At 37.9% G+C, this 12,201-nt stretch overlaps 2 protein-coding genes across 23 annotated transcripts in view; one reads left to right on the forward strand and one right to left on the reverse strand.

The window, feature by feature from the left end:
• Positions 1-3,893, forward strand: part of LOC140426424 (5'-AMP-activated protein kinase subunit beta-2-like) — an 84,933-nt gene extending 81,040 nt beyond the window's left edge. For all 4 annotated transcript variants that reach the window (XR_011948201.1, XM_072511185.1, XM_072511183.1 and 1 more), the window contains one exon: positions 1,559-3,893. Coding sequence is in view for 3 of the 4 variants with exons in the window: in XM_072511185.1 (XP_072367286.1) it covers positions 1,559-1,636 (78 nt within the window). In the remaining variant the exon portion in view is untranslated. The remainder of the gene's footprint in view (positions 1-1,558) is intronic.
• A 1,222-nt stretch (positions 3,894-5,115) lies between these two features.
• Positions 5,116-12,201, reverse strand: part of pde4dip (phosphodiesterase 4D interacting protein) — an 888,328-nt gene continuing 881,242 nt past the window's right edge. For 14 of the 19 annotated variants that reach the window (XM_072511203.1, XM_072511204.1, XM_072511190.1 and 11 more), the window contains 3 exons: positions 11,790-11,836; positions 10,161-10,203; positions 5,116-7,003 (listed from right to left, as the gene is read on the reverse strand). In XM_072511203.1, coding sequence (XP_072367304.1) covers positions 6,870-7,003; positions 10,161-10,203; positions 11,790-11,836 — 224 coding nt within the window. In that variant the 3' untranslated portion in view covers positions 5,116-6,869. The remainder of the gene's footprint in view (positions 7,004-10,160; positions 10,204-11,789; positions 11,837-12,201) is intronic. The other 5 variants (XM_072511192.1, XM_072511191.1, XM_072511189.1 and 2 more) reach the window with 5 other exon arrangements.

A 12,201-nucleotide genomic window follows, 5' to 3' on the forward strand; every position in this document is an offset into this window, starting at 1 on the left:
CAAGTCTGCGCCGACCATGCTGCCCGTATAACCTAAAACCTTCTACACTTCCGGGGTCCATAACCCTTTTTTGCCATCCTATTCATGTATTTGTTAAGATGCCCGTTACACGTTACTATCGTAACTGCTTCCACCACCACCTCCGGCAGCAAATTCCAGGCACCCGCTACCCCTCTGTGTAAAAAAAAAAAAAAAAAAAAAAATAAAAAATCCTCCATCGCACATCTCCTCTAAACTATGGTTAGGCTATTTAATAAAAATAGTAGAAGCAAAACACTATGGGTACTGGAAATCTGAAATAAAAACAGAAAATGCTGGAAAAACTCAGCAGATCTGGCAGCATCTGTAGAGAGAGAAACAGATTGAATGTTTCTAGTCCGTATGACTCATCAGAAGAAGAATTAACTGTACAGTAAAACTTACATGATATTGGCCAGTGAAGTGGCTATGAAGCAAAATGCAATGTAAATATTTGTGTTTCCTTTTCATTCCATTGTGTAAGATTGCCCATCATTGACATTGCCGCCTTAGAGACTGCAATTGTTTGGTTCTCTTCCTGCACCTAGTGATGCACAAGGCAGACTTTCTTCTGATTCCACAGTGAGTTTTTACCTGGAACAGGTGGCCAACCTGTCACCAGAGTGTTATAACCTGTGGGGCACCACTTCACATACAGCATGGCTGACCAAGAGTGTCTCCCAATTTTACTGCCTGCCATTGGTGTGTTGGACATATTTTACAGTTTGATATTCAACTGACCTTCCCTGGCCATCAGATCCTGGGACTGAACCAAACCCCGGAGCTATTGGTCCAGAGGTAGGTATGCTAAGACCTCCCATAGAGAGTGCATTTGACCATACTATAATTATATTCTCAACCTTCCAATGATAACTGCTGGAGTATGGTCTACATGTGCTGAAAAAATACTGGTACCTTGTCCGAGTACCCATTTTCTAATTTGTGGCCCAGGCCAACAAGTCAGTGACCAATTCAACTGTGGGAATCAAAACCACACCTGATTCTGCCCCTTTTGATATCCACACATGTGCAGAATCTAGGAAATGGTGATTGAGAGGATCTATGGCATTTGTATTCCTCTTTCCATAAACCACAGGCACTCAGACTAATTCTAGTGTCCTGACTGCTACTCGGGTAATATCAGGAGAGATGGTATGTGAAACTTTCCTGTTTGTGGGACTCAATTGTGCAATATATAATTGATTTATAAATCGCAATACTGGGGGGCACACTTTCCAGAAGCATATTGATTGCATTTCAGTGAGCTGACTTATTGGTTAGTGCCACTTGTGAGCTATTGGGCTTTAACAGGTCATAATAAAGAAAGATTGTTACAATTGTTTGTGATGTCAGCAAATTGGAGTCCAGGACGATATAATGAGAAGATTTTTAAAAATTATATTTTAACTGAAGTATTCACTATTTGGTACGTTTTGTTACCTCACTTGACCTTAATTTGAACAATCTGGTTAGCTATTCTAAGATCAGTTCAAAGTTAATGCTGCTTTTTAATGTTTTAATAAATACTTTTTTGTCCTAGGATGGTGTGATGGTTCTTAGTGCCACCCATCGTTACAAGAAGAAATATGTTACTACTTTACTCTATAAGCCAATTTGATCTGCCATCTCTGTAACCAGTATGTCCAAATGTTAATTGAATGCCTCTGTTGGTTGGCTGCTCAGTGATGGAGTTCATTAGGATTTTAGTAGTTGTGTTGGTTGCCTTCTACATAGTCGCTACAGCACTTTACTGGATCGAGGTACAAGTCAGACACTGGATACCTATAGCATGGGCAATGTAGATTGTTCACTTGTGAATTTGCATTTTGGGAAACTTGAAATGCATCTGAAATCAAGGGACTATCTTTGTCAAGATGAACTGTTATAATAAGGAAAAGTTTATAATTGCAACTCAAAAGATATAATTAAATACCAGAAAAGCTTGCTTAGTATTTAATAAATATTGCATTTTAATTTTGGGGTGCGGCTTTACCTTTTCTGTTTTAATGAAGTGAACTTTGTTTTTGATTGAAACCTCCTAATGTTTTCTGTGTGGAAAGAAATCTTACTTTCAACAGTGTGCTGTCTTTAAGTCCTGGACTGTATTTTATATTGGCACACTGTTTACTTTGTTGTGGATGTACTGATGTGGCTATTTCCCAATAGAACATGTTGTCCAGAATATTCGTTTGCAAGATGTGACGTAATGGATCTCACCTGATCTGACAAATGTATTTACACTGCTGTTAAAAGATTCACAAAAATAAAATTTTCAGTCCATGAGGTTAGAGTTATCTAGAAACGGAAGTGTGAAGTGATACATTTTGGTAGATGAATGAGAAGAGGCAATATAAAGAAAATTGTACAATTTTAAAGGGGATACAAGGACAGACCATAAATCTTTACAGGATAAAGGACAAGTTATGAAGCTGTTTGTTCTTAGAAAAAAAATGTACGGCATTCTTGGCTCAGCAATTGAAAAGAAAAAAATTATGTGAAACCTCTAAGATACTGGTTAGGCATCAGCTAGAATGTTGTATTCGATTTACCATATTGAAAGAAGGATATAGAGGCTAGGGTGCAGAAGAGATTTACTCAGATGGTATCAAAGGCGAGGGATTTCAGTTATGTGAAGAGAATGAAAAAGCTGAGGTTCTCTTTAGAGCGATGAAGGTTAAGAGGACATTTGATGGAGGTGTTCAAAATCATGAATGATGTTGATTTAAAGTAAGGAAAAATAATTTGAGGTGGCAAATGGGTAAGTAACCAGAGGGCAGAGATTTAAGATGATGGGGGGAAAAAGAGTGAGGTGCAACATTTTTAGACAAGAAGTTGTGACCTAGACTTCATTGCTTGAAAGGAAGCAGGTTCAATAGTAACTTTCAAAAGGGAATTTCATAAATACTTTAAGGGAAAATATTTTACAGGAGAGTGGGATAATATGAAAGAACCAACACAGGTACAATAGCTGAATGACCTCCTTCAGTCGTGTTTCATTCTGTGATTCTATGAAATGCCATTTTGTTACCACAGTGGTATTACACATCCCATTCTGAGATCTGTGAAGTGACAGCTGGAAGGATAGGAGAGCATTATGGGTTCCCAAGCACTAATTCCTCTAACGTTCTTCAGGCCAAGTTGATCTCACCTGGTGTTTCAGCCAGCAAAACGAAACAGGAGGGCAATGTAAAAGGTTGAGAGGCTTCATTACATTTCAGTTTATTTTAAAATGCAGATTCTGCTTTGATGTTTATTTTTTTAATCAGCATACAGGAAACTAATCAAAAAGTGCAAATTACAAGTAGAGTGATGTGAATATTTGAAATAACTTACTTTGCTTGACTATCCCAAAGTCTGGGGTTAGTGCTCATCTGCAGAAACTATATGATAAATTGGGAAATAATAATTGACACATTCTAGACTTCTATCTGATGGCAATGATTGCTGGATCATTTGCTAGCAGAGTCTAGTAGCAAAAATGGAGTACTGCAACGGTGAAGTAAAAGGCCAATTTGTACATTTTATACTTTCAGGGTACATTTTGCTCAAAAATTATCCCACTGTGTCTATTTCCCTTTGAAGCAAATAGGAAATTGAGAGTTGTGTCAGTTTTCCTGATATTACAGTTTCATGCCAGGGAAGAGAATGACAATCTAAAATATCCTTAGGGCAGTGTGAATGGTTTGAGGAATTACAGAGACTTATGGTGTTAGTGATCTGAATGGTGGTTTCTGCTGGAGTACAAATGGCCTTGATTTACTTGCATATGAAATGGCATGAATGCGAGAGAAAACTGGAGTGCTCTTTTTAATGTATAAATAGATGTGTATACTTTAAGATTGTAACAAAAATAAAGTAATAACTCATTAAAAGAATGTGTATTGTGCTATCTTCACCTGATTCTCTCTCTCTCCCCCCCCCCCCCCCCCCACACACACCATTGAGTTAAAAGTATTCACAGTTTACATAAGTCTACAAGGATGTTAAGTTCTTCCCATCATGAGCTTAAAGGCAAAGGTGAATTTGATAGATATAGGACTTGGGGTATGCTAGAAATATTCACTCAAAACATTTGGTGCAATTGTTTTCCTCTGCACCCGTCAGTGTTGCCATAATAGTTGCCACTTTGAGTGCCTAGTAATACAACAATATAGTGCCGTTATTTTCAATGCAAAGAAATGTTATTTAAAAGATTCATATAATTTTATGGGACAGAAGTTCAGTTACGAGAAAACATGAAAATATTGTTTTTGATTAAATTGGAGAAAGGATGACTATTTCCTGGCCGCATCAGTCCTTAACACAAATTTAAATGTATTAAAAAATGTACATTTGTGTTTTGTTTTCATGTTTAGAGTTTTCAGCTCATTCTCATCAATAATTCTTCATTCCAACTTTAGAAGAGCATTCTAAATTAACTTAGGTCAGTCGCTGCAATTCTGTGTTTAGAGCATGTGGGTTTAAGACATTTATGAGCTTGAACTCAAACTAAGTTGAGTTTCAACAGAAGCCTCAGCTAGTATTTCGTTTGGAGCAGGTGTGTATTAAAGATCTTATTCTGGCCAAATTTCACACATAAAAGAACACTGAGTAGTAGATACCAATGATTGGCAGAATTGCTGTGTCCTATTTATTCCAAATGCTTTGTATCCAAATGCTTTGTAATCTCAGTTGGCTGGGCAGCTGGTTTGTGATGCAGAATGAGGCCAGCAGCACAGGTTCAATTCCTGTACTGGCTGAGGTTAATACATAAAGGCCCCGGCTTCTCAACCTTGTCCTTCACCAGAGGTGTGGTGATCCTCAGATAAAATCACCACCAGTCAGCTCACCACCTCAAGTGGAAAGCAGCCGATGGTCATCTGGGACTATAGTAACAGTCAGTGTGTAACCTGAGAAATATGGATTGGCAAGACAACCAACCAGATGTCAAAGCAAGGAATCCAGTATAATCAGGTAAGAATGTCAAAAGATTGACTGAGACTAACTAATCAGACTGGAGGCCTTCCTATTTACCTAACAAGCTACAAGTGTTAGTTAAAAAAAATCTTAAGAGCACGACAAAATCTATCTAATCAGTGGAGGCAGACGTCAAACAGGCACCGAGCATTTAATGTTTTTATTATTTGGACCATGAAATGAAAACAAACTATTGTTTCACACATTAAAATGCATATCTTTACATTTTCACAGAATAGGTTTCCCAAAACAATCCAGGAAACACACCACTATTTCCCAGAACTGTGTCATACACGCATTGCTACACTATTATACAAATGAATGTATATACATGGGGAAAATATATACAGCCTGAAAGAGGAACACTGTATAATGATCAGTATATACGCTTTATACAGTATACAGCTGTGCTTTGGGTTCACCTGTTGCATCATTAGTCTTTTGTAACCTATAATGTTTTAAAATAAACTGTTTACAGGCTACTAAATGCAGGAGCCCTATGGTTAATATCAAACATCAGTGATCAATCATAATTTATTTAGACAATGGAAAAGGATTTCTGCCCTTTTCTCTGAATTTCCTGACGAGCAACCCCAGTCCTAATTGATCCCTGGCTTATTTTAACTTAATTAGTCAATCACCATGCAAAACAGAAATGAAAAACACATGCAACACAAAGCTTCGGCACCACATCTGATTTACTGAAGAGACTGTTCTCCAAAAAATGCAGATTAACAGTTTTATGAACTTGTATGGAGAAAGTTCTTTACTTTTAAGCAGGAAACTATAATGAACTTTTCAGTAATTAGAAAAATGGCACCATAAATTGCACTATAATATGTCTTAAATTATACATATTATAAAGACAGCTAACCTAAATATCCATGTTTGTATACATTACACAGAATAACCTTGCACACGCATTTATTATATATAATGAATTGCAGCAATTCTTTAAGCCCATTCACGTGTACGTGTGTGTGTGTGCGTGCGCGCGTGTGCAAGATACACAGTACATATCTGCTGGCAAGGTGTATATATACAGGTCGGGCAAAAACCATACCAGTGCTAAATTTAGCTATTTCTAATAGTGTACAATAATAAATACAAAGTAATCCAGCCCCGTTTTAACTGTACCATACTCTTACCCACCATGCTACATTATTAAATCCGAAATCTGTAAAATAACAATGTTCACAATGCTAGATACTGTTGTGACAAATATAATTTTGTCTTATTCCTGTGTTTAATAAAGTTAATATTGTGCAAATGGCGAACTTATTGCACATACCTTTTTTATGACTGCTTGGTGAACATTCTAATCAGTAGCAAGCCTTGTTGGGATGTATTTTTTCAGTCTTTACCAAGGTATATTTTTCTGTTTAAATTGTACAAGGTCAAATACAAGGACAATATTCACCAAAGCTGTCATTAGGCTCAATGTTTCTTGTTCTCGCGATCTGCCATATATTATATTTTAATGTCTTCACAATAAATGCATTCGTATTAATATATTAACTTAATGTAGCTCTTTTGTCCAGGATTTTTTGGGGGTATTGAGACAGCCAAAATATATTACTTTTAACCTTTAATTAGCTTTAAGATAGCATTTTAAATGAGTCTGCAAGATTCATAACCTTTGTGGGGACAAAAGATGACGAATAACTCTACCCACAAGTAAACGTTCATTGTTTTATATATGATCATCAGGAAGTCACTGTTGGGTTAAGATTATGTAAAATAGTTTTTTCTGGAAACACAAAAGATGTAATTTACTTTTGTTTTCAAATGCTGTTGTACTAAATTACTTTTGTAGGATAGGATTCCAATATTTTTGTGTTTCTTTTTAAAAGGGCAAAGAATTAACTGCTTCAGTAGTTTGCTGCATTTCCTAATTAAACCAGGTTGGGACCATGTCTTTCATCTTTCCCAGACAGTGAACTTTGACCCAGTTGTCTTGCTTCAGGATATATGGGATTCATGAAGTTCCAGCTTCTGGGACAGCTGTAACCAAGTTTTGAGATTTCTGCTAAAAAAGCAATTGGAAAGGAAAAAATATTACCATCAATATGCAAGGCAAGGTAAAACATAAAAACACAAAATAATATAGTAATAGTTAAACCAAACACATTTGATAAAAGAAACATTTTCAACATGAACACAAATGGTGCTGGTGCAATGAGTGATTATGCTAAACACAGCTTCTGAAACTATTTGCCCAGTCGTTCCCTTGCAAAATTTATGTAACTTGCACTCTGTAAATTTGAAAAATACAACCAAATGCAATATCGGACAATACAGCCTGTTACAAGTTTTAATTGGTAAAATACCATGTCCAAAAGATCCATTCCAAATTCACTTTAAAGTCATTGTTTACTGGTTAGGCACACAATATACCTCTACTCACATAGTAGAATCAAATAACTGAATGACAATCTATACTTATATTTGAGTAAGAGATTTTCCAAATTAACATTTTAAATTCTTGCTGCCAAACTTTGTTGTAAATTCTACTGTTTGCTAAAGTATTCCAATTCCAGCAAAAACATTTTAATCGTTACAGCACAGGAAGAGGCCATTTAGCCCATCATGTCCTAAGAATAACTCATCTAGTCTCAAATGACCTCCCCACACTTTTTCTCTTCAGATAATTTACAATTCCTTTTGAATCCCACAGTTGAATCTGCCTCGTCCATACTTTCAGGCTATGGAATTGGAAAATTATCTATGCCCCTATTTATAAGGTTCAGGATCCTGTATGCTTTATTAACTTCTTTCTCAACCTGCCCTCAAATTTGTGCAAATGTACCCCAGATCCCTCTGCTTCTCCTTTAGAATTGTACCCTTTATTGTCTCTCTTTATTCTTCCAACCAAAATGTATCACTTCACACTTCTCCACCATCTGCCACATGGCTGCCCATTGCTTGACTATGTCCTCTTAAAAGTTTATCACTATCTTCCATAGTTTACAATACTTCCAAGTTTTGTGTTATCTGCAAATGTTGAATTTGTGCCGCCTATGCCCACGCCTGATCATTAATATAGATGGAGGAAAACAGCGGTCCTAACACGGGAACTCCCACTATATACCTCCTCCAGTATGAAAAATAACTGTTCAGCACTTTTACTTTCCCCCTCAAATTTTGTATTTTCGTATTAGCAAATTTCATATCCTGGTTGCTACTGTTCTTTATTCCATGGGCTCTAGCCTTGTTGGTAAGTCTGTTATGTGACTGAACAAAATGTCTTTTGTACACCACATCAAGCACATTTATCCTATTAACCCTCTTTGATACCTCATTAAATCACCCAAGCAAGTTAGATAAACTGGATCTGCCCTGGGCAAATCTCTGCTGGCTTTCCTTTATTAATCCATAATCCATATTAGGGCAGGTCGTGCCTAACTAATTTAGTGGAATTTTTTGAGGACATTAACAGTGCGGTAGATAACGGGGAGCCAATGGATGTGGTATATCCGGATTTCCAGAAAGCCTTTGACAAGGTGCCACACAAAAGGTTGCTGCATAAGATAAAGATGCATGGCATTAAGGAGAAAGTAGTAGCATGGATAGAGGATTGGTTAATTAATAGAAAGCAAAGAGTGGGGATTAATGGGTGTTACTCTGGTTGGCAATCAGTAGCTAGTGGTGTCCCTCAGGGATCAGTGTTGGGCCCACAACTGTTCACAATTTACATCGATGATTTGGAGTTGGGGACCAAGGGCAATGTGTCCAAGTTTGCAGACGACACTAAGATAAGTGGTAAAGCAAAAAGTGCAGAGGATACTGGAAGTCTGCAGAGGGATTTGGATAGGCTAAGTGAATGGGCTAGGGTCTGGCAGATGGAATACAATGTTGACAAATGCGAGATTATCCATTTTGGTAGGAATAACAGCAAAAGGGATTATTATTTAAATGATAAAATATTAAAACATGCTGCTGTGCAGAGAGACCTGGGTGTGCTAGTGCATGAGTCGCAAAAAGTTGGTTTACAGGTGCAACAGGTGATTAAGAAGGCAAATGGAATGTTGTCCTTCATTGCTAGAGGGATGGAGTTTAAGACTAGGGAGGTTCTGCTGCAATTGTATAAGGTGTTAGTGAGGCGACACCTGGAGTATTGTGTTCAGTTTTGGTCTCCTTACTTGAGAAAGGACGTACTGGCACTGGAGGGTGTGCAGAGGAGATTCACTAGGTTAATCCCAGAGCTGAAGGGGTTGGATTAAGAGGAGAGGTTGAGTAGACTGGGACTGTACTCGTTGGAATTTAGAAGGATGAGGGGGGATCTTCTAGAAACATATAAGATTATGAAGGGAATAGATAGGATAGATGCGTGCAGGTTGTTTCCACTGGCGGGTGAAAGCAGAACTAGGGGGCATAGCCTCAAAATAAGGGGAAGTAGATTTAGGACTGAGTTTAGGAGGAACTTCTTAACCCAAAGGGTTGTGAATCTCTGGAATTCCTTGCCCAGTGAAGCAGTAGAGGCTCCTTCATTAAATGTTTTTATGATAAAGATAGATAGTTTTTTGAAGAATAAAGGGATTAAGGGTTATGGTGTTCGGGCTGGAAAGTGGAGCTGAGTCCACAAAAGATCAGCCATGATCTCATTGAATAGTGGAGCAGGCTCAAGGGGCCAGATGGCCTACTCCTGCTCCTAGTTCTTATGTTATATTTGTCCCAAAATATTGATTGCTCCAAATGATGGATATTGTGAGCATATATGTCTGGATAGTCTTCTCACTACTTTGTATTTTCAGTACTTAGGCTGAAGCCAAATCTTTAGGCTTTGGTGATATTTAAGAACAGCTTAACTTGCACTATAGCCATTGGTACAGTCTACTTCTGGGTTAGTGATGTCTGGGACATTGGAATTATAACCAATAATAAAATGCTGGTGTGTAAATCCAGCATCACCTGAACAGTTACTTTATAATCATTCCCAAATATTTGGTGTGTCCATCAAAAACGTTTTCAGATGTTAATGCAGATTTTACATTTAAAAGCACTTTTTGTGAATGGATGAGTATGAGAACCGTTGGATGTAAATGAGACATAGTGTGATGTGAATGGCAGAAAATAGAGGTGTTTCATGCAGTGGTTTTGCAAGCAGCAGTGTTGACACTAAGCGAAGAGACAAAAGCAGTCTGACCTTCAATGGCACATGCTTATACTAATACATTATTACCAACCTTTGCTGTCATTCAGGGAGGTGCAATCATTCACCTGAACAGACTCACAAAAGAGATAAAGGACACAGGGAAGAGAAAATCAGAAAGGAGAAACAACAGGTTCTGGCTAGGAAAGTAAACCTCCTGGAAGTTCAACACAATCAATTTCCACAAACTACCCGTTCTCAAATATATGCAATGATGGTTTTTTGAGCAGCACCACACTTTATTTTCTATGAGCAACACAGGCTTACTTTCACTTAGCTCAAGGAACCATATGGTTCATATGTTCTTCGTATGTTCTACTCCTCCTATTTCTTATGTTCAGGTTCCTTTCCAAATGGGGAATACAGTCCTCTGCTTGAACCTCACCAGTAGTATGGCCATGACTCTCAATTGTAATGATAAAATCATATTTCCTTCTGTAATCAACAAGATGCTGATTCATGTTGAGGTCTATTTCTTAGGTGAAATGCCAGAGGATCTCTGGTCCTCAAAATGTTCAATCATCAAAAGCAAGTCTAGGCAGTGTACATGGGCAGATTCTTAGACCCAGGTTGTAGGGGAGTTCATGAAAGCCAACCCAAGCTTGTCCTCCCCTAATGTCAGTTGGCTGCAATGCATGAGAAAGGTGGCTAAGATTCCTCTTCTTGATCCAAAGGTTCAAGGACAATTGTGACACTCTACTCTCCAACCTAGTGGTGGTCAGATAAGTGCGCAGACCAGCGACTGATCCTCAGAGTTTCCTGGCTTGAACGAACACAATTTATAAACTATATTGGGGAGGAGAGCAACCCAGGTTAGTAGCTGCTAATCCTTTTTCTTTATTAGGCCCCACAGACAAAAAGATCTGAATTGAGGCATTTTGTGATTATCATCAAACTATCATTCTGCTGAAAGCTGTCCAAATATACCTTTCTAATGATTAAAACCCGAAAGCTCAGTTCTTCACTTTAAACAGATAAAACCATACATTGTGTAATTGGTGCATGAAAAACTTGCTCGATTTTCTGTTCTGATGTGGAAGGCAGATAAATGCAAGGTGATTATTTGGCTGGGGAAAGGCAATTCAAATCACTGCTAGCCACTATTGTCACCCCTGGATAGATAATTAATAGGTTACAACCCACCTTTCCTTAGCCAGGGAATAATGGCTGGACAGCAAAAGAGAAAAGAAAGTTTAAGATTTAGTTGATCCTAGATTGTCCTGGGACCCTGAGACGTTCTGTGAACATATTCTGTTTGGGTACAGGTTTAAGCCTATAAGTCATCACGCAGCAAGCAACAAATCACAACGTTGCTAGCAGGGAGTAGTGCTACTCCTCATGTAAGGGCATCTTGGAAGTATTTGGGATCAGGACTAAAAATGAGCAAATGCTTTAAAAAAATTACATTAATGCAAATTACATTAGATCCATAGTATATGGTAGACATTGCAAAACAGGCTCTTGTTCTAATTTGACAAAGGGTCATTGGACTCAAAACATTAGCTCTTTTCTCTCCCTACAGATGCTGCCAGACCTGCTGAGATTTTCCAATGTTTTATCTTTGGGTTCTTGTTCTAATTACTTAGCTTTGTCAGGAAAAAAAGGACCATGTTTACATGTTTTAATAGCTACTCCAATTCGCACAACTCTGGTGAAAACTTACCTCCAAATTACTCCTTGCTTTCTTCAGAACATCATGTGTTCTTGTTACTGAAACAAAGTATTGCAGATGTTATCAGACTCTGGAACACTGGAAAAACCATCTGGTAACCACCAATGTTAGTTGAACCACTGGCTGATTTACCCACTTTTCCCTCCAAATTTTCTCAAGTTGCCCCACTTTTCCCTCAAAGTTTTCTCAAGTTTCCGTGTCATCCTGGTTCCACAGGATGCCACACATCCACATGGGGGAACAAAAAGGAAATGCCCATTCAGTAGTCACCTGATATCTACCCTTTCCAGCAGGAGATGCTGGTCAATGATAGCAGCAGGACTCATTACCATTTTGTTACCTTCATAATCTATAGTGGGGCAGGTTGATGGATGATAAAATGGGTTGAAAGGTGAAATAAATT

This window comes from Scyliorhinus torazame, chromosome 7 (assembly GCF_047496885.1).
Source record: "Scyliorhinus torazame isolate Kashiwa2021f chromosome 7, sScyTor2.1, whole genome shotgun sequence".
Taxonomy (NCBI): Eukaryota; Metazoa; Chordata; class Chondrichthyes; order Carcharhiniformes; family Scyliorhinidae; genus Scyliorhinus; species Scyliorhinus torazame.